The sequence below is a fragment of the Triticum aestivum genome, chromosome 3D (assembly GCF_018294505.1).
Source record: "Triticum aestivum cultivar Chinese Spring chromosome 3D, IWGSC CS RefSeq v2.1, whole genome shotgun sequence".
NCBI lineage: Eukaryota > Viridiplantae > Streptophyta > Magnoliopsida > Poales > Poaceae > Triticum > Triticum aestivum.
In genome coordinates, this window is record NC_057802.1 from 109,381,269 (window position 1) to 109,409,073 (window position 27,805).

General features: G+C 45.6%; 1 protein-coding gene across 5 annotated transcripts; it reads left to right on the forward strand.

Moving 5' to 3' along the window:
• The first annotated feature begins 23,325 nt into the window (after positions 1–23,325).
• On the forward strand, positions 23,326–27,541 carry LOC123077732 (uncharacterized). 5 transcript variants are annotated; one of them, XM_044500044.1, is made up of 9 exons: positions 23,326–23,519; positions 23,633–23,704; positions 24,567–24,717; positions 24,842–25,148; positions 25,563–25,760; positions 26,019–26,111; positions 26,284–26,379; positions 26,645–26,742; positions 27,017–27,541. In XM_044500044.1, the coding sequence occupies exons 3-9, from the start codon at positions 24,607–24,609 to the stop codon at positions 27,173–27,175; spliced, it is 1,062 nt and encodes a 353-aa protein (XP_044355979.1). In that variant the 5' UTR covers positions 23,326–23,519; positions 23,633–23,704; positions 24,567–24,606; the 3' UTR covers positions 27,176–27,541. The 5 variants fall into 5 exon arrangements, with proteins under 5 accessions (XP_044355979.1, XP_044355980.1, XP_044355981.1 ...); XM_044500045.1 differs by having other exon boundaries at positions 23,346–23,519; positions 23,638–23,704; XM_044500046.1 differs by having other exon boundaries at positions 23,349–23,519; positions 24,562–24,717.
• Positions 27,542–27,805: the final 264 nt, after the last annotated feature.

Sequence of the window (27,805 nt, forward strand, 5' to 3'; positions counted from 1 at the left end):
AACCATGTAGACTTACTCACCACCTATACTCCACTAGGATCACCTATTTAAATCCAAATCTCATGTCCAACGAGAATTTCTACACTTTCCCCCAAGTCATTATCATAATATCAACTATCTCCTATCAATATCCCCTGGCTAAGACAAATCCCTATTCCTCTATCATAATTGTCCTACTAAATCCAGTTTACTCAGGGGTAATGACAGCTATGCTAATCTATAATCATGATCCCTCCAAGTTCATCTGCCAACATGAAAGCCTCATAATCCACCAAATAGTCTCATATAATTCCTCAAAGTCATTGATATAAACTCATCAAGTCATTTGTCCTCTATTCCTATATCCTTAAACTGGTCTTCCCTATGGCATCGCCAGTTCTTGTGCTATATTAGGATGATAATGTGCTCGTTCACTATGTCCACTAGTTCCATAATGATCCCAGTGCTGTGCAAGGTTTACATAGGCTTAACTGGTTCTCTTGCAATTCTGTGGGTTAAGCACATGGTTAAGGACTCAAGCTGGGGTATCTCGTGAAGTCTCGAAGGGTCTAGGAATGGGTTTCTAGTATGGAGGGTTAAACATAACTCTACGGGGTTTCACTTGGTCGAGGAGGCTGTAGAAAAGTTCTTTAGTGCTTGTTGGTCGCCGAAGTAGAATTCTTGGTGCATCTTGTCTTGTTGGCCTTCAGTTGAGGAGAGAGATGAGAGGGAAAAGTAGCATAGAGGAGGGGAATGCCTAAAGGGGGTTTTATAGTGCAAGTGCAAGCAAACAAGTGCCGTGAAGGCCACACACATTCATTAAGATAAGATAGGTGATATAGTCGCGTACATGCTGCCTAGGGCAAAACTGCGACTTATATCAAAACACAAACAGATAAGAACAAGCAACACTCAACATGGTTTCATTTGAACCATCATATGGACTCTACTGCGCATAGGGGGTACATGACTCATCGTACCCTAGGGGTCCTCGGATTCGGTAGTCGTGCTTGCTTCATTACTTGGAGAAAAGGCGTCATTCTTCAGCTTCTAGGTTCTCCTGGGGTGCCAATGGGCATGCGAAAGTCGGATGCTTATTGGGACATATCCTGTTAATATGCCCAAGTTCACCACACCCGTGACATGTGACAGAAGCAAAAAGGTTGTTATTCAGTCTTGGGTATTGTCGTCGGGGGCCTGACGATGACCCTCTATGAGGTGGATATGGAAATCCATTCCTGTGCCTCCTGCGTGGGGTTTGGTTGCGGGCTTTCTGAAGTTGCTTGATTTGTTGCTCTTGATTTGCAATGTGGGCTTGTAAGGCAATGATTTGCTGTTCTTGCTCGACCACCTTCTTCTTCTCAAGGCAGTGGAGGTGCAGAAGTGAAGGGAGGTCTTGGCGAGCCTTGAGGAATGCTTCAGTAAGGTGATGTAGAAGGTAGTCTCCTGCATTGATGAAACGGATCTGGTACTTGAGAGTTGGATCCTCATCTTTGGGGAAATCATCACTTGAGTTGGGGCTCCAAATCCGTTCTTGCCGGGTAGGTAGCGGGTGGCGTGTTCTTCCTTTATTTCTGGAAGGAGGTCTCGAAGACGGAGGAGCGCTTCATATGCCACTTGTTGAATGACCAGGTCTCTTGTTGGCATGGGTGGTCCAATGAAGAACCACTCCTGGGGTGAGGTCTTGGCAGGCACAAAAACCTTGGCGTAGAACTCCTTCTCGAACACATCATTTTCTAGTTCGCACAGGGTGTACATGGGCAGCAAGGGATAGTGGCATTGTTGGAGGCAATCTCTTAGGAGTGATGGAAATCCTATCGTAAGAAGTCTCAAGGGGGCGACGTCCATCTACAAAAGTTAAATAGGAGAGGTCAATAAGGGAAATATCCCCTTAAGTTTGGGAAATCTCAGAAAATAAGAGAAGTATAGATGGTTTGTGGAACAGTCCTCATCTAACTAACGACCATGCTAACTAAGGCTTCCTACAGTCAGGATGGCTCTGATACCAGCTCTGTGGGGACCCCGACTCATAAGTCGTCATCACCGAATGCACGTGTACAGTGATCCCAGAGATCAATGCTCACTGAATACACAGAAGCTGAATAACAAGAGTCTTACATCCATACATACCGTCTTACACAAATTATGACCATTATGGTCAAGTCTTACATAGATAAAGCCACAAGGGCTGAATACCAAATAAACTTTAAGCAGCGGAAATCTTCGTTGATAAGTAGAACCCATGCCATCTGCCTTAACCCTACAGGCATTCTGACTGGGAAACGTCCTAGTTCGCATGTTCGTCTCCAAAGAATTCTTCTTCGAACTCCTGTTCTTCCATGCCTGGCCAATTAAATAACCAGTGGCAAGCCAATGAGTACTTTGAATGTACTCGCAAGCAACCCATGTTTTGGTTCAAGATACAACAATGCATGATATAGGTAAATTTTGCAGAAAGCTAATTTTATTGTGCTATGACATGTTCAACAACTGGTAAGGACATGCATCATATGAATTCACGTAACCATAGGGACTGGTTACAGATATCAACATAAATGGAGTTGGCATCAACCCAACTCAATCATGTCAAGTACTTTGACTTGACCCAAGTAGTTCTTCCCACTTATCCAAACACACACACTGGTTTGTAAACATGTGGACATAGCCCAAGAGCGGTTACCCAACTGTCCTTGACCGTGGACACGGCTATTCGAATAGTTTTACACTCTGCAGAGGTTGCACACTTTACCCACAAGATCCGGGGAACTTCCGTGTCATCCACGACCCGCGGTACCTCAAGTACCCGGGGTAAGCACCCGATCACTATCTTTCCCTAGACGACACTAACATAGAGTCCACTCGATTGGTAGTAAACCCCGTTCCCAACATTTCACATCTTAAAATTGTGGAGCCTCGCTCCCATATTCATCACATACCACTGGCACGAGGTACCAACGGTGTGTCCGGTGCCCTCTGAAAACAGTCGTCTCCGCCTATCCAAGCACGACCCCGTCCCGAGAGTGACCTCGTGTCACCCCCGTCACTAGTAATGCAGGCACCATGCTAGTATCGGCCTAGGTAATCAATAATGCCCTTTCCCATATAAGGGTAGAGTGGTTGTGCATGTAAGGTTGGAATAACGGTCGCAACTTAAACCAATCCGTTTTGAAAACAACACACACACTTGCCTCGGTACACCACTTCGTCATAAAGTGGTTACCCAACTCATTATCTCCCTCGGGCATAAGTGGCACCCGATGGGGTTTTTGAAAAGTTTCTGAAAACAATCTTGCTTCCATCACCATGCATATACCCATCCCCTTTTGCGTAGCTCTACTTAGCATCCTAGCTACTCCCACTCGCAGAACCCTCATAGAAAGGTAGGGTCATGCATCATGCAAGTATCAACGAGAAAAGCAACGGAGTAACCCACCAAAGTGGTACCCTCTCATCATGAATCCGGTCCAACAACAACAAGTGCTATATGACACGCATAAAAAGGTTTCACGGTATGGTCAAAGGGCTGCTTGCCTTGCTCAGCAAGGTCTTCAGGGTCTTCAAAGTCTTCTAGTCCAACTCCTTCGTCAGCAACGCAATCTATCATCGCAAAATAATAACGAAAAAATAAGGCAATAATAAATCAGAAAAACCAAAGTGCTCAGAAAAATGTCAACTCATTTTTGTTAAATACTAGGGTGAAAACTAAGGAGAAAATCCCTAGTTTTGGATTTGGAGTAGCAAAATAGAAGAAATGGATTTTCAGAGGGGTTTAAATATATTGAAATTTGAATTTGAATATGAACAGTACATAAAAGTTGGTTGAACATGAATGAAAGTTATACCATTAAATACGTGGGATTTTTACAGATTTTAGGAACTGGAATTATTGCATTTGGATTAATATTTAATCCTGTGGAATTTTTGGGAAGGTGACAAAAAAGAAAAGGAAAAAGGCCACTGTGCAACTGGGCCAGAACAGCCGATGTGCACAGGCCCAGAGGCGATTCGGCCCAGGCGAGCCAAGCGGCGCGCGCGCGCCAGGTTTGAACCTGACGGGCGGGGCCCAGGCGCTAGTGAGAGAGAGGGAAGCGAGCGAGACAAGAGGCTGATAGGCGGGGCCTGCCTGTCATCCCTAACCCTGCGACAGAGGGCCGGCGAGCTCACCGGCGAGGATGCAGGGCACGGCAAGGCGAGCGGAGGGTAGGGTTGGACTCAGCGCAGAGTCGCCGTTCGGGTGGAGGTGGATTTGGTCGCCAGGGTGGTCTAGTTTGCCGGCGGCGAGGTCACGCGGCGGAGGAGCTACGGGAGGTCGTTGTTCCAGTCGTCTCAGGCTGCAAAATGAGCGGCAGAGAGAGGGGAAACGGTCAGTGGAGTGTGGGGGTTCCAGATCGGGGCTTAGGAGCAGCGGAGAGAGCTTCTACCATGAGGACAACGGCGAGCCGCCGCGGCGGAGCTCGAGCTCGATCTCGAGCTCGGGCGCTTCTGGAGATGAACTGGGGGTGCAGGGGACCTATTTGGAGTGGGAGAGGATGAGTGGTGTTGAGAGGAGGGCTCAAGGATGCCTTATATAGGCGAGCGGCGGTCCACCCTGGGCTCGTGCGCCGGCGAGCTCATGCTCGTCGCTACGGGCCTCGAGAGGGTGCTGCGCCGAGTCTAGGGCGTTCGTGGGGGTGGACTACGCCCAGGGGAGAAGAGAGGGAGCGGGGAACGCGGCAGAGCGGGTCCCCGTCGCGGCCAGCGACTGGCGTGCTCGGGCGGAGAGGGAGAGAGAGGAGGGGGCCGACAGTGTAGCGTGTTGCGGACGTCGAGACTGCATCGTCTAGCGCACTGGGAAGGCCCGAGGTGGCAGGGGTCGTCGGGCAGAGGGCGGCTACAGTGAGGGAGCGCACTGTAGCGCGCTCCAGAGCGCCCCAATGGCCGGCATGGCCATTTTCTATGCAATGTGGGCGCGGCCAAAAGTGTCTGGTAGCTCTAGGGGAAGAAGTGGGCTATGGCCTTAGATGCCCTAGGTGGCCAATAGGTGAAGAGGGAGGTAGAAGAAGAGGGAGAGAGGGCCTGTCCAGGGAGGTAAATGAGGTGGTTTAACCCCTCAATCATTGAGCTGAGATGCAGCCATAGTTACTGGAGGTAGAAAAGGGTCAGGAGCAGCTGTGGTAAAACTTTGAGCCCATGGAGATTAGTGGAAGGGGTCGGAATGGTGTTTTTGGAAATGTGCCAGAAGGTGTTTGTTGTTGGTTTGGGCAAGAAAATTAATTCCACTTGCCATCAGGCTTTACAAGGTCAAATGGCACATATAATTAAGGCCTTCCACCAATTTGAGCTCATCTGGGCAAAGTTGCCAATGCAACTTTTGTAAGCCTAAAAATCAACAGAAATGCATTTACCAAGATCTAGTCATGCAAAACCATTCCCGTTGATGCACCACTTGGTGTAGTATCATCATTTGGGCTTGTGAGCATGACCACAAAGTTTGGGAGCATTTGGAATAAGTTGGCAATGTAAAGTTGTTCAAATTTGAACCTGAACAGAGATGGTTTTGTGGCACTTTTGTGATCCAAAACAATTTGGATTGAGCTGAAACTCTGCAAGGTCATCCTATTATGCATATGTGACTTGCTAGATTTTTCCTGGATTTATTTGAAAATATTTCTTGTAGAAATATTTCAAATACTAGAAATGGGCAGAAATGATTTTGGATGGTTTTGCCCAATATTTAGAACATGACCATGTGTTGAAACTCTTATATATGGAAAATATATGTCCACTGAGTTCCCCTGATTTTTCTCAAATATTTTTGAAGCTTTAAAATAATTTTAACCTATTAAAGACCATTTCTGGCCTTAAGAAAAATCCTTTGAATAAAATAGGAAAATGACTTTTAAAATTATTTTTTTGTGGTTTTTGGGGGGTCCTATATCTATTAGGAGTCAAATACATCTTTTGAAAGATTTTTCATCCCCCAAATCAAGTGCTTGTAGTGCAAACCTCAATTCAGGGGTTTTTAGAAAACTATAGAAAATACTATTTGGCCAAATTATTTTTGTAAGAAAATACTATATTGCATTATACACATGGCATGGTCATTGGGCAGAAGTTTGGGGCAAGGGGATGAAGTATAGAAGGTGGAGTTGTGTTGACTTTAAAGAGCACTTGAAAACAGCAAACCAATTCCAATCAAACAAAGACCAAAGCACTCAAAAGTTTTTGTCAAACCACATTTTATCATGATTAATTAGCTTAAGTGTTGTGGCATGAAAATCAGGGTGTGACAATAAACATTTATCATGATATAAGGAAATATACTTAACAACTTTATTATTGCCTCTAGGGCATATTTCCTTTAGTTACATCTCCACAAGGACCGCTTCCCCCAGGAGCGCAAGTCCAAGCTACTTCTAAGAGCCGATGGACCATTCAAGGTGCTCGCACGCTACAACGACAACACCTACAAGATCGACATTCCACGCGACAAGTACAACGTAAACGACATCTTCAACGTCAAAGACTTGGCGAAGTACCATGGTGATGACAATCACGATCCGTGGACGGGTCTCTCCCAAGGGGGGAGATAACGCGGAGCATCCCTCGTCCATCCACATGGACACTCCATCACCACCACAAGCACTGAGAGGGCCAATGACAAGAGCATGTGCACGAGCCATCGAGAACGAGGTCAATTCTTTCCTCTTCGAGTTTCGTTCAGATTCACATGAGAATTGGGTCCTACGTCAAAGAGTCACATTATGTATTCTTAGGTACTTCGAAGATCGTCACGAGGAAGCACGGAGGAATCACCAAGTTCACCCGGAGACCCAAGGAGAAGGAGAGGGAGAAGAATGCGAAGGACCGGAGACCCCTTGGACACCCCGGGGCCCAGACGTGAGGACCCCGGGCGCCCGGGCCTGGAGCCGCAGGGTGGGCAAGGCCCCTGGACACCCCGGGTGCTCGGCCCCCTCCTCCCAGGCGACGCCCCGGGTGCCCGGCCAACTGCCCCTCCCCCCGCTGGAGCTGCTCCCACCTCCCCAGGTGCCCGGGCCACCACACCCCGGGTGCCCGGCCCCCTCTAGCCAGCCTCTTGCCTGGTCCGGGTGCCCGAGCCTTGGACCCCCGGGTGCCCGGCCTCCTCCCTACAGTCGCCTGGCACCACCCCGGGTGCCCGGGCTTGGAACCCCCGGGGTGCCCGGGCCACCTACAGCCCCGGCCTCTGAACGGTCCGGGTGCCCGGTCCCCTTTGCCCCGGGTACCCGGACCCCTCCGAGAGTGCCTGTGTGCACTATGGACTTTTGACGCTTGTACCCCTCTCTCCCTCATGTTTCGTCCCTAGCCTTTAAGTACTCATCTCCTAGCTCATTTGAGAGGTGAGCAAAATATTTGATAGACACTAGAGAGCTTTGCTCCTTGTATCGCCTCCTCTTAGAGATCAAGCCCCCACCTTGGGAAGAATCCTTTGGATTATCAAGGCCTCCTCTTGGAGAAGATCAACATCAAGACCTCATCTCCTAGGAGTGGGAAGAACTTTAACCTAGTGCTATTTTCCTTGAATTGTGTTTGAATACTTGTGGATCTCATGTATGCTACTCTAGTGGATGTGCTATTTGGGTTTGTTTGAGTGATTTGTTCCTTGTGTTCTTGAGTGTTCTTCCTCTTTTCCCCCTCCAAGTGTGAAAAGATCCCCTCTAGGGTTTCACCCTACAACAGATTGCCCCCGAAGTTGCCACATATTACATCCAATGCCACCTATAAGTGAAAAACGGTTCGGTTTACTACATGACCCGTAGCCTCTGGTTCCTATAAGTATATTCCCAGTTGGGTCACAACCACATAGATGCTCCGCTGGCTACAGCTGCAATATACCATAGGGGAGACCTGGTTCAATCCATACTTTTGCCCATTTTTTGTTTCTATTTTTTTTCTCCCTGAATTTTCAGCAGATCGGTTGTATAATTTTGCAATTCGGGCCCGGCAACTCTAACATTTCTCATTTCTTTTTCCGGACAAATTTAAATGCTTTTCAAAATATTCATATCTTTCAAACCGCAACTTAGAATCTAATATGTTATATATGAAAATCACTCAGAAAAATTTGTAGATTACAAATATGCTATTCTTGCATGTTAATCATTTCTAAAATTGTATTTAAGGTGCAACCTTAATTAATACCTTCTTTATATGGGGTGTTTTGGAAAAGCCTATTATATATGTTCCCTACCCCATATAAATTGAGTAGATATGATAGTTTGATGCTTTCACAAAAGATATTATTGCCACCATAGGAGGTGTTTTTTGGATGGCCATAGGTATGTTGATTCCTACCCGATACCATATGCTAAAGGTTACATCATCCTCTCTATTTCACATAGTGCATGATAACCAGCCCGTATACAATGATGTACACTAAACTGTTGATGCGAGCTTTATGTAAACAAGCGGCTTAAGGTTGATTTCTATATTGTTTGAAATAGTGCCCATAAAGATTTTTTGGAGACACCTTAAGTACACGCGCAACATCACTTATCATGTTTTTGGTTGTATGACATCATGAAAGGTTTCAGTGAATTGTGTATAAGAGTTGATTTTTCTTTCTCCCGTTGCACACACGGGCATGTTTACTAGTATATATAAAGTAAGATTGGACCAACCCGATCCAAAATCGTGTCCACGTCACTATGTGGTAGTGAAACAATTTTTCGTCTTAACGAAGGGCCAAAAGAAAGCTCCGGTAGTGCTCTCAAGTCATCTCTTTCAATCTCCTACACTTTCCTCAAAAGCCATGTCATCTTTGCCAACATTTTCGCGCAAGCAACGGTTGTGTCGTATCCCGGTGGTAGTTTTTTTAGGTGTGCTGTAAGTACTATCTTTTATACTTACTTCTCTTGATCCGTATTAATTGTCGTTGAAATAAATGTATCTAAATGTGTTTCAGTGCCAGATGCATTCCTTTGAGCGACCAATGATACTGTTAGAAGGAAGAGAGGGATTGGTGTAATGTTGTTTATTGTATTGCTTGAGCCTCGTGGGCATTAGGAGTACATGATGATCTTGGAGTACAAGGCAAGGTAGAATAATATCCTACGCTATCCTAGCTTTCCTAATAATCACGATACTCAACATCCCCCCGCAGTCACAATGGTTGCGATGCAGACGGTGAGACTGGAGAAGAATCCGAAGGGAAGCCGACGGACACCCCCCCCACACACACACACATAGTCGTAACGGTTGATGCACCGCGGAGTCGTGGCTGGAGTGGAAATCGACGAGGTTGCTCAAGCAAGGCGGTAGCCCTTTGTGCCGTTTGTCGAGGTAGCCGAGAGCGTGTGTGGTGGAGCCGTGGTCGAGGTAGCCGTGCGAAGAATGCCGGGGTCGATGTTGAGTCGGGGTGGTCGGTGTCGAGGAAGTCGCCATGGAGCCGCGGGCGCAAGGGGCGCCAAGTTAGCATGGGCGCAGTGGCGTCGAAGTAGTGGTGCGTCAAGAAGAAGATGATGTTGATGAGGCGTCGCGCCGGGTTTGCCAAACCCGGGGACAGGTCGTAGACGAAGGCATGCGTCGGTGTTGCCAGCACCGGGCATGCGTAGACGGACGAAGACGAAGTTGACGAAGCACCGCACCAGGCTTGCCAGACCCGAGGACACGTCATGGACGAAGGCACGCTTCGGTGTTGCCAGCACCGGGCATGCGTAGACTGGGACCTGCACGAGCTGTACACCATGTCGAAGAAGTCGGAGAGGCCAGCAGAGTCGGAGTAGACGAAGTGGTCGGGGTAGATGACGGCGACGCTGGCGACGAGCTGGTGCTGGACGAAGATGAACAGGGTGGACGGACGGTGGCGGCGGCGGCCAAAGAAGAGCGGCGGTGGCGGCCTGACGGCGACGGCGCCGGCTAGGTTAGGAGTGCGGCGGCGGTTGATACGTCTCCGTCGTATCTACTTTTCCAAACACTTTTGCCCTTGTTTTGGACTCTAACTTGCATGATTTGAATGGAACTAACCCGGATTGACGCTGTTTTCAGCAGAATTGCCATGGTGTTATTTATGTGCAGAAACAAAAGTTCTCGGAATGACCTGAAACTCCACGGAGATTATTTTTGGAAATAATAAAAAATACTGGCAAAAGAATCAAGGTCAGGGGGCCCACACCCTTGCCATGAGGGTGGGGGGCGCGCCTCAAGATGGCAATGGGGCCCCGAAACCCGCGTCCCCGCGGGTTTTTACCCTATTAGGGGACGGGGATGGGCGTGTTTTTATCCCCGCGGGGCAGTTGTTGGGCACATTATACAACCCGACACATTTCGTGGGTTTGCACCCGTTTCGATAGTCCCCGAACCCGAAACCCGGCAAATCCGGCAAAATACATTTTTTTTACAAAGCACTGATCCGGCACGGCCCAACCCAAAGCTACCGAGCCCCCCACCCCCAGCGTCGAAGGCCAAACCAACCCCTCGCTAGGTGGCCAATATCACTCGCTCCTTCCCCCCTCGCTCGAGCCCTCATCTCTGTCTCTCCCACAGAATTTAAGTTTCATGAAAGTTGTGTTTAGACTCTAGTATATGGTTTTTTTCATGAAAGTTTCAGAAGATAAGTTGAAGCTAGTACACTTGCAAGAAAGAAACAAAATGGATTTGGAATCCTTGTGTACAAATAATATGCAGTGTGTTTTTCTGGTCATCATATTGCAGGATACATGTACAAATTGCTACTATTTTAGTAGACTTGCAAGAAATACATATAGTAGAGTCCAAATTGCTACTGCCATTATGTCCAAAATAAGACACCAAAGCTAATAATTCTGTTTTTATTCTTTTTGATAGGTTAATTGATTCATTGACGACGCCGTCAACAGAAACTACAATTGTACCTTCAATTACAGGTAGTGTGCCTGAATCTAAGGACGTTTCCTTATATATGTCGATTTCCCCGTGGGTTCCCAGGGGGTTTAGAAAACCCGATGGGTTTAGGGGACGGGCGAAAATCTAGCCCCGCGCACGGTGATGGGGACGGGGACGGGTTTACGATTTTCTCGTGGGGATGGGTTTGGGAAGGCAAAACCCGATGGGTTTCGTCCCCGTTGCCATCTTGAGGCGCGCCTGCCCCCCTGGGTGCGCCCCCTGCCTCGTAAGCCCCCTGGAGCTCCACCGACCTCAACTCCAACTCCATATATTCGTGTTCGGGGAGAAAAAAATCAGAGAGAAAGATTCATCGCGTTTTATGATACGGAGCCGCCGCCAAGCCCTAAACTCTCTTGGGAGGGCTGATCTGGAGTCCGTTCGGGGCTCTGGAGAGGGGAATCCGTCGCCATCATCATCATCAACCATCCTCCATCACCAATTTCATGATGCTCACCGCCGCGCGTGAGTAATTCCATCGTAGGCTTGCTGGACGGTGATGGGTTGGATGAGATTTATCATGTAATCGAGTTAGTTTTGTTAGGGTTTGATCCCTAGTATCCACTATGTTCTGAGATTGATGTTGCTATGACTTTGCTATGCTTAATGCTTGTCACTAGGGCCCGAGTGCTATGATTTCAGATCTAAACCTATTATGTTTTCATGAATATATGTGAGTTCTTGATCCTATCTTGCAAGTCTATAGTCACCTACTATGTGTTATGATCCGGCAACCCCGAAGTGACAATAATCGGGACCACTCCCGGTGATGACCATAGTTTGAGGAGTTCATGTATTCACTATGTGTTAATGCTTTGGTCCGGTACTCTATTAAAAGGAGGCCTTAATATCCCTTAGTTTTCGTTAGGACCCCGCTGCCATGGGAGGGTAGGACAAAAGATGTCATGCAAGTTCTTTTCCATAAGCACGTATGACTATATTCGGAATACATGCCTACATTACATTGATGAATTGGAGCTAGTTCTGTGTCACCCTATGTTATGATTGTTACATGACGAACCGCATTCGGCATAATTCTCCATCACTGATCCAATGCCTACGAGCTTTTCACATATTGTTCTCCGCTTATTTACTTTTCCATTGCTACTGTTACAATCACTACAAAACCCAAAAATATTACTTTTGCTACCGTTACTTCCATATTACTTTGCTACTAAATACTTTGCTGCAGATATTAAGTTATCCAGGTGTGGTTGAATTGACAACTCAACTGCTAATACTTGAGAATATTCTTTGGCTCCCCTTGTGTCAAATCAATAAATTTGGGTTGAATACTCTACCCTCGAAAACTGTTGCGATCCCCTATACTTGTGGGTTATCAAGACTATTTTCTGGCGCCGTTGCCGGGGAGCATAGCTCTATTCTTTGAGTCACTTGGGATTTATATCTGCTGGTCACTATGAAGAACTTGAAAGACGAGAAAACAAAAATTTATCCCTCAACTACGAGGGGAGGTAAGGAACTGCCATCTAGCTCTGCACTTGATTCACCTTCTGTTTTGAGTAAGCTTGCGACACCTAAACCTGCTTCTGCTATTAATTCTGATATGTCGCATGTTATTGATGATGCCACTTCTGCTATGCATGATACTTATGATGAAACTACTTCTATGCTTGATACTACTGTGCCACTTGGTGAATTTCTTGATGAGAGAACTCGCTATTTTCATATCGTTAAAATATTTTCGTTATCATTAAAGGGTGATGCTAAGATATGGTTTAATTCTCTTGATCCTGGTTGTGTGTGTAGTCCCCGGGATATGATTTATTACTTCTCTACTAAATATTTCCCTGCTTATAAGAAACAAGCTGCTTTAAGGGAAATATATAATTTTGTGCAAATTGAAGAAGAGAGTCTCCCACAAGCTTGGGGGAGGCTTCTCCAATTACTTAATGCTTTGCCTGATCATCCTCTTAAGAAAAATGAAATACTTGATATCTTTTATAATGGACTAACTGATGCTTCCAGAGACCACCTGGATAGTTGTGTTGGTTCTGTTTTCAGGGAAAGAACACCGGATGAAGCTGAAATTCTATTGAATAATATGTTGACCAATGAAAATAATTGGACACTTCCTGAGCCTATTCCTAAACCAACTTCGAAGAAGAGGCGTGTTCTATTTCTCAGTCCTGAAGATATGCAAGAGGCAAAGAAATCTATGAAAGAAAAGGGTATTAAAGCTGAAGATGCTAAGAATTTACCTCCTATTGAAGAAATACATGGTCTTAATTTACCGCCTGTTAAAGAAATATATGATCTTAATTCATCACCTATTGAAGAAACACATGGTCTTGATAACCCGACACGGGTAGTAAAGGTAAATTCTCTCTATAGATTTGATAAAGCTGAAATCCCTCCTATTAAGTTTCCTAGCCAATGTTTGGATGAGTTTGATAACTTTATGGTTAAGCAAGAAAATTTTAATGCTTATTTTGGTAGACAATTAAAACAAAATGCTTATATGATTGAACACGTGGGTGATTATATGTCTAGAGTTAAAGGTGAACTTAAACTCATTAGTAAACATGCTTCTATGGTCACCACTCAAGTTGAACAAGTACTTAAAGCTTAGAATGATTTGCTCAATGCATTGAATAGTAAGAATAATGACTATGCTGTTAGAGTGGCTACTAGAACTGGTAAAATGACTCAGGAACCTTTGTATCCTGAAGGCCATCCTAAGAGAATTGAGCAGGATTCTTAGAGAAATAATATAGATGCACCTAGTCCTTCTAAAAGGAAGAAAAAGAAAAATGATAGGACTTTGCATGCTTCTAGTGAACCTGTTGTAGACACACCTGAGAATCCCAATGATATTTCTATTTCCGATGCTGAAACACAATCTGGTAATGAACATGAACCAAGTGATAATGTTAATGATGATGTTCATGCTCAACCTAGCAATGATAATGATGTAGAAATTGAACCTGCTGTTGATCTTGATAACCCACAATCAAAGAATCAACGTTATGATAAGAGAGACTTTGTTGCTAGGAAGCACGGTAAAGAAAGAGAACCATGGGTTCAGAAACCCATGCCTTTTCCTCCCAAACCATCCAAGAAAAAGGATGATGAGGATTTTGAGCGCTTTGCTGGAATGATTAGACCTATCTTCTTGCGTGTGCGTTTAACCGATATGCTCAAAATGAATCCTTGTGCTAAGTATATGAAAGATATTGTTACAATAAAAGAAAGATACTGGAAGCTGAAATTTCCACCATGCTTGCTAATTATACTTTTAAGGGTGGAATACCAAAGAAACTTGGAGATTCAGGAGTACCTACTATACCATGCTCCATTAAAAGAAACTATGTTAGAACTGCTTTATGTGATCTTGGAGCCGGTGTTAGTGTTATGCCTCTCTCTTTATATCATAGACTTGATTTGAATAAGTTGACACCTACTGAAATATCTCTACAAATGGCTGATAAATCAACTGCTATACCTGTCGGCATTTGTGAGGATGTGCCTGTTGTGGTTGCAAACGTTACTATTTTAACGGACTTTGTTATTCTTGACATTCCCGAGGATGATAGTATGTCTATTGTTCTTGGAAGACCCTTTTTGAATACTGCAGGGGCTGTTATTGATTGCAACAAAGGCAATGTCACTTTTCATGTTAATGGTAATGAGCATACGGTACACTTTCCGAGGAAACAACCTCAAGTCCATAGTATCAACTCTATTGGAAAAATTCCATCGATTATTTTTGGAGGTTTTGAATTTCCTCTTCCTACTGCCAAGAAGAAATATGATATTCTTATTATTGGGGATGTGCATATCCCCGTTGAGGTAACATAGTGTTATTCGAAATTTCTCCGGTCCCATGTTATTCGGAATGAGTTTGTTAACAAGACTTGCTCAACCTTGTTAGTGGATTCCTTTTGATGAGCATGAGATGGATGAAGTTAGAAGGCACAACCTTCTGTACCCTTCTTTTACTTTATGTTATTTAGTTGAAATAAAGTAAAAAATAGTAATTTTCTGTCTGTTTTCTAAATTATCCGTGCAATATAAAAATACCCCGAAAATAAAAGTTCTCCAAATGCCCTGCCAATTTAATATGATTTTTTCTGAAATATTTGAGAATATTTGGCACTGAGAACACGGCAGGGGGAGCTGGCACCTGGCCACGAGGGTCCAAGGCGCGCCCCCTGCCTCGTGGGCCCACGGTGGCTCCCCTCCACTTATTCTTGCACCCACACACTTCTTCTTCCTCCCAAAAAAATCACCAACCAGCTCAAGCACGAGTTCTAGCTCATTTTGCTGCGATTTTCGATCTCCTTGCTCAAAGCACCTCTCACAAAACTGCTTTGGGGGATTGTTCCTTGGTATGTGACTCCTCCAATGGTCCAATTAGTTTTTGTTCTAATGCTTTATTCATTGCGAATTTTTGTTGCCTAGGTGACCATGTTTTTGAGCTTGCATGTCAAATTTATATGGTTCCAAGTAGTTCTAATGCATGATATGAGCTCTAGGCACTTGTATGAGTAGTTGCTATCAATTTTGTTGAGCTTGGTTCACTTTTAGTTGAAGTTACTAAAAATTTCAGAAAATTTTCAGAGGAAGAAATGTGTTTAGGAAAATGTACCAAGGTGGTCCTTCAAGGAAGCAAGGATCCAGGCTTGCAATGCGTGATGCTGATGAAGAACCACCAAGGGACGCTCCAATGCGGCCTTGTGAATGGCCTTCCGAGGACTTCATGGATCAAGCAGGAATCAAGGAAGAATTTAACGCATATATGCGTAACGCTGATCTTGTGAGCTTTGAGGCAGATAAGTGCCATCAGTACCACTATCTCACTAGTTCCTTTGTGAGGAGGTTTGAATTTTCATCTTCACGCAATTCTCAAACTGTCCTGTTTGATCTTTATGAAAATTCTTATACTATGGACTTAGAGGATTTTACCACTGCTTGCAAACTTCCACAATGGGGTAGTACTAGTGAACCTCGCAAATTTGAATTTAGAGATTTTCTTGCTAGTATAACTGTGGGGGAATCTAGAGACATAGCACAAGCTACCATAGGGAGCATTCATTTTCCTGCTATACATCATTTTGCTCTCTTCATAGGTAGGTGCATAAATGGTAGGGATGAAGCATGTCACAAGTGTGTCCCTGACCTCAGTATTCTCAGGAGTGCTGTGTTAGGAGATAAACATTATAATTTGGGAGCCATTGTTGCACGTAGGTTGCATCATAATACATTTAATGGAGATTTCTTTGGTGGAATTTATGCAACCCGTTTAGCTAATTTTCTTGGTGTAACTATACGTGAGGATGATATTGAGTTGCCGCCTGCTTATTTAGATTATGAGGCTATGGTTCGTCATCGTTTTGTTGAGAGGAACGATCAGTTCCTCCAGTATCGACTAATTTTTGACAGACGACGCACCTATCACGTCACTCTCCCTGCTTCTACTTTCTTTGATTTTCAGGCAAAAGGGAGATATTTTATAACCAGAGAGGAGGCGGATGAGTATAAGAGGAGGGCTGAGATAGCTCGCCTCCAAGCTGCAGCCCACGATGCAATGACTGCTGCATCTCAGTAGGACCCCAACTACAACTATGGATATCCGCCAGGCCAGCCGTGGTAATAAACCAACTTAGGCCAAAAGCCTAAGCTTGGGGGAGTACGTATTTCTCACCGACATTACATTCATATTCGCACACTCATTGCTAGATGTCGGTGCTCATACTCTTTCATTGTACTATCCATGCTAGTTTATTTTCTTTTTCTTACTTTCTTCTTGTGTGTTTGATAAATCTTAAGAAAACCAAAAAAATTAGTTGTAGCGTTTAGCTAGTTTACCTTTCTTGCTATAGTAGTAATAATTAAAAGAAAAACCCCAAAATATTTCCTGTTCTTCTTTTGCTTGTTGGGAGATTTCCCGTGTAAATAGTTTTTATTTCTTTTCTTTCCTTTGGGGGTCGATAGGAGAAGACCATAATGAAATTGTTAAAGTAGCTCTTATATGCATTATTGTTGATTTAACCAAGAGCCCATATTGCCTTGTCTTCTCCTGTTTATTGAATGCTCGCAGTTCCAGCTTAGTCCAATGCACGTACACTATTATTTTTATTCACATCGTTCAGTCGTGCAAGTGAAAGGCAATTATGACGATATATGATGGACTGATTGAGATGAGAGAAGCTGGTATGAACTCGACCTCTCTTGCTTTTGTAAATATGATTAGTTCATTGTTCCTGATTCAGCCTATTATGAATAAACATGTTTGCAATGACAATTAGAGATTATAGTTGCTTATGTCATGCTTAATTAGCTAGGAGTTTATAATGGTTTACCTTGCGTGCCAACATGCTATTAAAATGGTTGTGATGTGGTATGATGGGGTGGTATCCTCCTTTGAATGATTCAAGTGACTTGACTTGGCACATGTTCACACATGTAGTTGAAACAAAATCAACATACCCTTCATGATATTTATGTTCATGGTGGATTATATCCTACTCATGCTTGCACTCAATGTTTATTAATTTTAATGCATGTTCATGACTGTTGTCGCTCTCTAGTTGGTCGCTTCCCAGTCTTTTGCTAGCCTTCACTTGTACTAAGAGGGAATACTGCTTGTGCATCCAATCCCTTAAACCCCAAAGTTATTCCATATGAGTCCACTATACCTTCCTATATGCGGTATCTACCTGCCGTTCCAAGTAAATTTGTATGTGCCAAACTCTAAACCTTCAAATGAAATTCTGTTTTGTATGCTCGAATAGTTCATGTATCAACTAGGGTTGTCCGTATCTTCCATGTTAGGCGGGTTATTCTCAAGAGGAGTGGACTCCGCTCCTCACTCACGAGAAAATGGTTGGTCATCGGGATTCCCAGTCCCATGCTTTATGCAAATCAAATCAAAACAATTGCAAACAAAACTCCCCCAGAACTGTTGTTAGTGTTGGAGATGTGCCCTAGAGGCAATCATGTATGATGATATTTCCTATGTGTTTATGAATAAAGATAGTCCTTGGACATTATCAATGATGTGTATCAGCAAGTACGTGACTTGTTTGTGGGACTATGCATTGTATGATGACTGTCCTAAAAGGTCCCTAGTCGAAAGGGCTGTGTGGACGCGCAACCGACTAGACTAGCATATGACACGGTCGATGGCTTGGTCTCACTAGCCATGGAGCATTGGATGCTAACCGGATAATATGGACTTGGAAGGATCTGGTCGGATTCAACGTAGTCGGATCCGAGTCGAGATAAGGTATGAGTCGGACAGACCCAACTATGAGACGCAGCGATATGTCATCTGTGAGTCTCTAGTACAACATACGTTCTATGTCCTAAGACCTGAGCTGACACATGTACTCGGGATGGTGATAGACTTGCTTTGGGCCGACCAAACGCTACTCCGTGACTGGGTAGTTACAAAGGTAGGTTTCAGGCTTGTCCAGACACATGCTGCGAGACATGGTCGAGCAAGATGGGATTTGCCCCTCCGATCAGGAGAGATATACTTTGGGCCCCTCGTGTGATCTGACCAGGATAAGCATGGCCATGCAACAAGGATTATGAGATAGTCCGGATAGTGGTCGGCATCACTGGAACGAGAAAGAGGTCGGGCTAGCACAAGGATGACAATCTCGCCTTGAGCCCGACAACATATATCGTGTGGCAAAAGGAATGGAAGTGTGATGTACAGGTTCGCCTAACCAGCTTCATAGTCTGCTTGGTGTTCGGCATGCCTTGCTAGAGGCCGCTACCGACCGTGCAGTTTGGAGGTGATCCGAACTGCGACCAAGCCGGCTTGAACCTAAGGGGTCGCACGCCTAAGGGAAGGAACCTACAAGGTCGGATCCGAGGACACTGGTCGGATGTGATCCGAGCTGTATATTCGGATTGTGGCCGAGTAGACTTGTGGGCTTTAGGGTCCGTGCGAGGCCCAAGTGTTGAGCCCGCGACGGACGCCTATATAAAGTGGAGGTGCGGCACACTCATGCGGTTGATCGCTTCGGAGTTGTCACTAGGGTTTGCATGTGTTGCGAATAGACATCTCCACTCGCCGCCGACTGTGTGATCGGACCTAGCAGTCCGCCGCATGGTGTTCCTCCTGCACGTGCGGATACCGTTAGAGGCGGTGCACCTGCGCCGCTCCGGCGAACTTGTACGTGGGATCGGACGACCGGCTGTTCGAGGGAGATCGCACGAGAAGGAGACGATCCACGCGAACGCGCTGCCCCAACTCTTCTTCCGCTGCACGGCACTGCGCGTCTAGTGGTAACAAACTGTGATCCATCTCCTGTAGCATGTTCATGGTTGTTTTGCGCATAGGAAATTTTAATTTGCAGTCGACGCACCCTACCGTAGAACCCAACAGTTAGTTGGAGGCACTCGTTGTTTCGAGCAAGCCATGGATTGATGCTTGTTGGTGGAGGGGGAGTAAAAACTTTACCATTCTGTTTGGGAACCGCCTATAATGTGTGTAGCATGGAAGATATCGCCATCTCTTGGTTGTTATGTTGACAATGAAAGTATACCGCTCAAAATATTATTTATCTCTATTTCGAAACCGTGCTGTGGCACCTCTACAAATCCCTGCTTCCCTCTGCGAAGGGCCTATCTATTTACTTTTATGTTGAGTCATCACCCTCTTATTAAAAAGCACCAGCTGGAGAGCATCGCTATCATTTGCATCCATTACTGTTAATTTATATTGGGTATGACTTTGACTGCATCTCTTTTACCATGAATTACAATGTCTAGTCAGTCCTTGATCTTTAAAGGTGCTCTGCATTTATGTTTTGCGGTCTCAGAAAGGGCTAGCGAGATACCATCTTGTTTTATCATATCATGATTGTTTTGAGGAAGTGTTGTCATCCAAGATTTATTATTATTGCTCGCTAGTTGATTATGCCATTGACATGAGTAAACATGAGACCTAAGTGTCATTGTGAATATGGTTAGTTCATAATCTTTGCTGAAAACTTGAATGCTGGCTTTACATATTTACAACAACAAGAGCAAACAGAATTTGTAAAAGTTTTTCTTGATCACTTTCAGTTTATCAACTGAATTGCTTGAGGACAAGCAAAGGTTTAAGCTTGGGGGAGTTGATACATCTCCGTCGTATCTACTTTTCCAAACACTTTTGCCCTTGTTTTGTACTCTAACTTGCATGATTTGAATGGAACTAACCCGGACTGGCGCTGTTTTTAGCAGAATTGCCATGGTGTTATTTATGTGTAGAAACAAAAGTTCTCGGAATGACCTGAAACTCCACGGAGATTATTTTTGGAAATAATAAAAAATACTGGCAAAAGAATCAAGGTCAGGGGGCCCACACCCTTGCCACGAGGGTGGGGAGCGCGCCCCCCTGCCTCGTGGCCCCCTGGAGCTCCACCGACCTCAACTCTAACTCCATATATTCGTGTTCGGGGAGAAAAAAATCAGAGAGAAAGATTCATCGCGTTTTATGATACGGAGCCGCCGCCAAGCCCTAAACTCTCTCGTGAGGGCTGATCTGGAGTCCGTTCGGGGCTCCGGAGAGGGGAATCCGTCGCCATCGTCATCATCAACCATCCTCCATCACCAATTTCATGATGCTCACCGCCGTGCGTGAGTAATTCCATCGCAGGCTTGCTGGACGGTGATGGGTTGGATGAGATTTATCATGTAATCGAGTTAGTTTTGTTAGGGTTTGATCCCTAGTATCCACTATGTTCTGAGATTGATGTTGCTATGACTTTGCTATGCTTAATGCTTGTCACTAGGGCCCGAGTGCCATGATTTCAGATCTGAACCTATTATGTTTTCATGAATATATGTGAGTTCTTGATCCTATCTTGCAAGTCTATAGTCACCTACTATGTGTTATGATCCGGCAACCCCGAAGTGACAATAATCGGGACCACTCCCGGTGATGACCATAGTTTGAGGAGTTCATGTATTCACTATGTGTTAATGCTTTGGTCCGGTACTCTATTAAAAGGAGGCCTTAATATCCCTTAGTTTCCGTTAGGACCACGCTGCCACGGGAGGGTAGGACAAAAGATATCATGCAAGTTCTTTTCCATAAGCACGTATGACTATATTCGGAATACATGCCTACATTACATTGATGAATTGGAGCTAGTTCTGTGTCACCCTATGTTATGATTGTTACATGATGAACCGCATCCGGCATAATTCTCCATCACCGATCCAATGCCTACGAGCTTTTCACATATTGTTCTTCGCTTATTTACTTTTCCGTTGCTACTGTTACAATCACTACAAAACCCAAAAATATTATTTTTGCTACCGTTACCGTTACTTCCATATTACTTTGCTACTAAATACTTTGCTGCAGATATTAAGTTATCCAGGTGTGGTTGAATTGACAACTCAACTGCTAATACTTGAGAATATTCTTTGGCTCCCCTTGTGTTGAATCAATAAATTTGGGTTGAATACTCTACCCTCGAAAACTGTTGCGATCCCCTATACTTGTGGGTTATCAGCGGTGCTCGAAGTAAGCGAAGAACCCTGACAGTGTGACGAAGACCGGCGCCGACGGTGGCGTTCCCGTGCCAAAGGAGGCGGCACGGCGCATACCACGAGAAGTCGACGCGCAGCGACGACGGTGGACCGTGGGCCGCGGCGCTACGGCCCGAAGGGGCGACGCAGCGGCGGCGGGCAGGTCAGGGCGACGACGGAAGACCTCGGGGCGGTCGTAGGGACCGCGGGCCGCGGCGCTACAGCTCGAAGGGGCGGCGCAGCATCGGAGCACAGGTCGGTGCAACCGCGGGGACGGCCTCGGGACGGCGGCGTGGACCGCGTGCCACGCTCACTACGGCCCGACGGGGCGATGCAGCGGCGGCACGAGGGTCGGTGCAACCACGAGGACGGCCTGGAGCGGACGGCCCCGGGGTGGCAGTGGACCGCGGGCCGCGACACTACGGCCCGAAGGGGCGACGCAGTGGTGACGCGGGTCGGTGCAGCCGGGAGAAGAAGCACAGGGCGGCGGCGCTGCGACCTGATGGGGCGACGCAGCGGCAACTCGTTGCTCCATCGGTAGAGGGGCGCGCTGAACTCGGGACAGTCTTCACGAGGCCTGCGGAGGCACGCGCAACCGACAGGCCAGGTCGGTCGCATGATGTAGATGAGGCGGATCGCGGCAGCGGGCGGGTGATCAATCCGATCTCGCGCGATGTCGGGGACGCCGCTCGGTGGAGACGTGGTGGCAGCGGAGTCCGAGATGAAGCCAGCGACGATGAACGCCGTGGGACGACGTGCGAACGAGTGCGTCAGCACCGGTACCCGGGCCACCAAAGCAGCGCCGGCGCTCGGGCAGCGAGGCCCGAGTGACCAACGGAGCAGCGGCGCCCGAGCTCAAGGCAGCCGACGGGCCTGACGCAGCCGGACCGACGTAGCCGGGGACGAGGCCGGCGAGGCAACCCGCAGGGCCGCCGTGTAGACGCGGCGGAGGCGGGTGGCGTGGATCGATTGGCGGGCCGACACGCGAGCGACGGCTTTGATTGGCCGCCGCATGGCGCGAGGCCGCTGGGTGTAGGCGATGCAGGTGTCCCGGTCGGAGCAGGGCGGTGACGGCCGGCGCGGGGCGACGGGCGGGCCGGCGCGCAGACGACAGCCTTGAGGGGCCGCCTGTCGCGCGAGGCCGTCGGGTCGGTGAAGTAGCCGGTTGGTCGTGCCGGTGTCGGAGTAGAGGCGCGGGGTGTCGACGGTGGCGGCGGGCGACGCAAACCGATCAAGTAGAGATCGAAAAACAAAAAAAAGCCGATCAAAACGACCGACGAGAGAGCAAAAAAACCCGGAGCGAGGGCTCGGGAAAAAGACTTTCTAGGGCAGCCGGCCAACACGGCCGGCGGACGAACCCTAGGTACGGGCGGCGCCGCCCCGGCGGCGGTTATGGAGGCCGACCGCCCCAGAGGCGGCGCGCGGGTGCGGAAGCGGCGGCTAGGGTTTAAAACCCGGAAACTGATACCATGTTAGAAGGAAGAGAGGGATTGGTGTAATGTTGTTTGTTGTATTGTTTGAGCCTCGTGGGCATATGTATATAGGGGTACATGATGATTTTGAAGTACAAGGCAAGGTAGAATAATATCTTGCGTTATCTTAGCTTTCCTAATAATCACGATACTCAACAGATACGATGGATTGAAAGGAAGGGAGGAACTCTCTCTTTTTTTTCGGGCGAGGGAGGAACTCTCTCGACCAAGGAAAAACAGTTTCACTACTCAACTCAAATATTTCCACCAAGGAAAGACAGTTTTCGCAACTCTTCTTTCGAAGAAGGAAAAGAACAAAGGCTATCCGAGTGGTTTTGCAACCAACCACATGCTCGCATGTCACTTGGTACTCGTACCACAATCATCCGGCAGGTCTTTTTCCTACTCGGATAAGTTCTGTAACCTTTTTCGCAAAGAAGAGGTAGCATAAGTTTTGTAAATAATAACGGGGTGTTTGCGTTATCTGTCAGAAACTCCGTTCCATGTAACGCAACACCAACACACCCTGCATACTCTAGGACTCGTATCAAACGGAGGAGATTGATCCCAAAGCCAAAGGCGGCCAGCTTGATCAGAATCAGAAGCCTACAAGGCTACGGGAGTTCGTTCGGCGGCAGAAACTCGGGCCGCAAGCTACACGGGGAGGAAGAGTTCGTGCTCCCAAAGGTTCGCACTTGATCCCTTCTACTTCTCGTATTTTTTTTATACTACTACTATTATTATACTCCCTAGCTTTTCCACCTCTTTTGTCGTCTGGCTCTTCTCTCCTGCGTGCGAAGGCCAGAACCTAGAAGCCGCGGCCGCAGCTCTCCCTCCCGGCGCCGCCCGTGGTCGCCGGCGGCAACCAAGAGGTGAGGGCGTCTCTTTTCTTGCATATTGTTCTCAGTCTCTCTGTTTTTCTTTCCTGCTCTGGCAAGTGATTAGGTCCCCGATTAGTTCGATGGTGCGGCGATCGACAGGCAGCTGTTCGTCCTTCAGCTCGATTTTTCATGTTTTTTTTCCGGCGCTGCCGTTCCCTTTGTTAGTATTAGTATTGGTGTGCTCTGCTGTTGAATCGGATCAACTGATGTTGTTGAATCCATCACTCCTTTTAGGGCCGCGTACTGGGGTTCTATCGGGATTTTGGGAGGAGTTCGCTTCAGTCCCTTGGGTTATTTCTCTTTGGTTCCCCTGATGATATATGAACGGCTCGGTGCTTTCAGAGGCACAAGTTACCCTGTGTAAAAAAATGCTCCTCGAATTAACGTAAAACCACCTAAACCTCACAAATGTTACCCTGTGTAATTCGGTCGAGGGGTTATTTGACAGCGGAAACAAGAGGCACGCCTCTTTATTTCAGTTCAGTCTAGATAGTTTGCTCTATGACAGACGTGTTTGCTGTAAGGTACTAACTCTGTTCCTAAATATAAGACGTTTTGGCAGTTTAATTTGAACTGCCAAAACGTCTTATATTTAGGAACAGAGGGTGTAGTTTACTGGTAGTAGGTTATGTGAAAAAAATTGTTGGTAAATACTGCCATTTAGAGAACTTTAGTGCCAAATACCACAAGTTGGTGATTGTCGTGCCAAGAGAAGATTCATGGTTTATTACTTCAGTGCTTTAGTCAGGAGTCAACCCTCAACTATGTGGTATGCAAGAATGTACAATCATGTGGGGTAAAATTAATGTTTTTCTGCTAAATAATGTTATAAACTTTCTACCATTAAGTGCAGAAACAGGATATTTATGCCTTTTTCTTGACACGGAAAGCCAATGGCGAGAGGACTGGATTCAGATTATATTGGTTCTATTTCGCTCATGGATGGATTTGATATGGGTATCACGTTTGATGGGTTTGGAGAAAATATGAAGAAGTTCATGGAGGTACTGCCTTTGTTACCTTCACACTTAGCACAATTGTCTTGATTTTATTCCTACAGGCAGATATTTAGCATGACATATGATTTCTTGGCAATGCTTTGGTAGTGATTTGTCTTACATTTGACAGTTACCGATCAAATATCTTGATTCTGCTCACGATAAAGCTGTTGAGCTAGTTGAGGATATCCATGCGCTGATTTACGCTCACTCTCCTGATGATAAATTTCCGGACAAAGACCATGGGACATTAACGGATCCATCTAATAACGGTGCCATAATCGGATCTCCCTCCACACGTGTTAAAATGCAGCAAGTTAACCCTAACGAAGGATTCTCTGGTTATCCTTCATCTCTCGTTACCGCGGAAGACCGTTCTCTCGGCTCAACTGCTACTGATGTTCATGAAACTGAGCCTGTTTCATCTACAAGTCCAGGTTTGTCCTTGATCACACATAAGATTGCTTAGATTTCTGTTCCAGTTCCTTGTCATTTAGGGGCCGTTTGGAGTGGTACCCCAACTTGCCCAGCCAATTTATTGGCGTTGACCACTCCCGTGGGCAAGTGCTTGGATGGAAGCCAATTATTTGGCGAGCCCCAACCTGCCCAGTCCCCTAGTTCAGCTTCATGTTGATTTTTATGCCAACGATTGGCGAGCTGGTGGCAGGTGAAGGCTTCGCCAATTTATTGGCGCGCCAATGCTCTGGAAACCAAACAGCCCCTAGCTTTCGTATATTGATTACCCAGAAAATTCTTTGTGTGAAGGGGATCTTTTTGTCTGACGGGCACTGAAGTAACCTTGATGACACCATTGTTCTAACAGATCATATGGTTTATTCTCTTGCCTGCAGCCATGTGTGCTTCTGAAGACTCCATTTCACTTGAGAGAACTGCTGACACCAAGGAGGAAGTTGCTTTTTGCAATTCAGAGGATCTCTCAGATAACTGCACTCCTGAAAATCACAATTCACTAGGGGTATCTGTTAGCAGTGAGGAGGAAATTATATTATGGAATCAATGGAGTTCTGTAACACCACGACAATCACCTGGTCTGGATTTATCTTTCCTTATCTTATTTACTCAGATCATAGGGGCCTTTCAATATGGACTTACATGTAATTGACTGATTGTGATGTAGAAAGCATGATTAGCTGTCTCAAATAGAAAATAGCTGTACTGTAATTTCTACAGAATTATGGAGCCAAACCATTGCCACGTTACTGACTATAACATTTGTTGTGCACTTCCTGCTGCCATCAATATTTCAATTTACTGACTGATTTTATTGAATTGATATGTCCTAACAGAGCAAGCCACCGTAGTCCAAGATTATGTATCTGAAGAAGCGAACGGAAATAAAATCATCGAGCAAGTTGAACTCCCTGGTTCAGGACATTCAGGTAAACAATCGAGAAATTATCATTTTGCTCATCTTTATCCATGAGGGGGTACGCTGAGGTGAAAATAATCAATTTCAACAAGCAGCATTACTTGATTTTAATCTTAGCAAATAATGTCCTCTAATCCCTCAATTTCCTTAATAATATTTAACTGTCATTTATGTTTTTACAGCTGCTTTTGATGGAGCAATTCTGCTTGGAAAGGGAAATGATGAAGAGCAATCAGAATTATGCAGCGAGAACAGCCATGAAGAATCAACAAAGCACGGTTTGTAGCTTTTTTTCCTTCCAAATTTTGAAATGTGTGAACATGAATTTATGTTTTTCCACAACATTTGAATGTGCTTCCAGAGAATGGCAAATAACGAAAAAAAATATTCCGAATATCTTAACTTATACAGACAGTAATGTTGCTTCTGTGTGCTAAATAGGTTACATAAAGAATTTGTCTGTTGGGACTGTTTCACATTACTTGATTGCAGAGGTGTTCGCTGATGCTGATGATCCAAATATGTCTACTGACGAGACCACAGATTTTGTTAATGTAGACCTCTGGGATGGCCAGGAGCAGATGAAATATAACAAATCAGAGGCATCCTCGCTTCCTCAACCAAAGAACACATCATTCAAGGTACCAAGCAGTTGAAATATTGTGGTACTGTGGTCATAGTAAGAATTGGTCGTGGTAGTAGATTAATGCAATTACAGCATCTTGTCCTTTTGTGTGAAATGACTAGGCGTATTACTCTTTCTGAATTTATCTACTAAACATCCTTGGAGAAATTGCATTAGAAAGCAAATAAATATCTCATATATACTCATTTTGCTTGCTTTTATCGCCATTCTTGTTACTTTTTTCACTTTGTACGCAAAAGCATGGCAACCGATGTTTTTGCTCCTTGCAGAAAGTGTTGATGAGGAGCTTGTCGAATAAACTCCGGTGGTCAAAGAAGGATATGAATGTGCATCAGGCCGTCCCCTTCAGACCACAGAAATCAGTAGATGTTTGCTATGAAGTAGTTTGTTCATCAGATGGTCTGGAGGATGATTGGGAACTCTTATAAATCTGCATGAAATTCAGCATCTCTGGTTACAGGAGAAAATCTTGTGTAAAACGAAGTTCCTTGACTACTATCTCAAAGAGTGCAAATGTTGAGGGTTTGCATCTCTACGGCACCATCTGTCGGTGTATCGGCATTACTGTAAATCTGAGCTGAGGTTATGTAATTATGTAAAGCTCTTCTAGTTTTCTCTTGATGACCTGAATTTTGTACTGATCTGAGCTGGTGCAGCCAAGGGTATCTGCAACTACAGTAGTTTTCAGCTTCTTATTCCCCTTATCTACTAGCATTTCAGTTTTAAAATATACAGATATTCGCATTTCCTCTTCTGTTAATAAAAGAGAGTTATCATTTGCACTTTTGCATCAATTACTTTTTTGTTTGTTTGTTTGGAGTAAACAGTTTCTTCCCATCTCAGCTGACGCTTAATGTTTCCGGAGCAAGTTAAAAATGTTATTCCCTGAGTAGTTACTTTTGTGATCGGTTTGCGGCTGTTGAACATACACAAACCCCACTAACAACCATTAATGGCTTTGCTGCATCCACAGCCCTCCACGTGACCTTAATTATTTGTAGTCGTCTGATTTAAAGCATGTGGTGCAGATTTGTCCTCTCCCCGTCACCTACGTTTCT

Coding starts and splice junctions, on each gene's coding strand:
- LOC123077732 (XM_044500044.1), top strand. CDS start 24,607: ATGGCGAGAGGACTGGATTCAGATTATATTGGTTCTATTTCGCTCATG. Junction 25,761..26,018: donor AACACCACGACAATCACCTG/GTCTGGATTTAT, acceptor ATGTCCTAACAG/AGCAAGCCACCGTAGTCCAA. Junction 26,112..26,283: donor CCCTGGTTCAGGACATTCAG/GTAAACAATCGA, acceptor ATGTTTTTACAG/CTGCTTTTGATGGAGCAATT.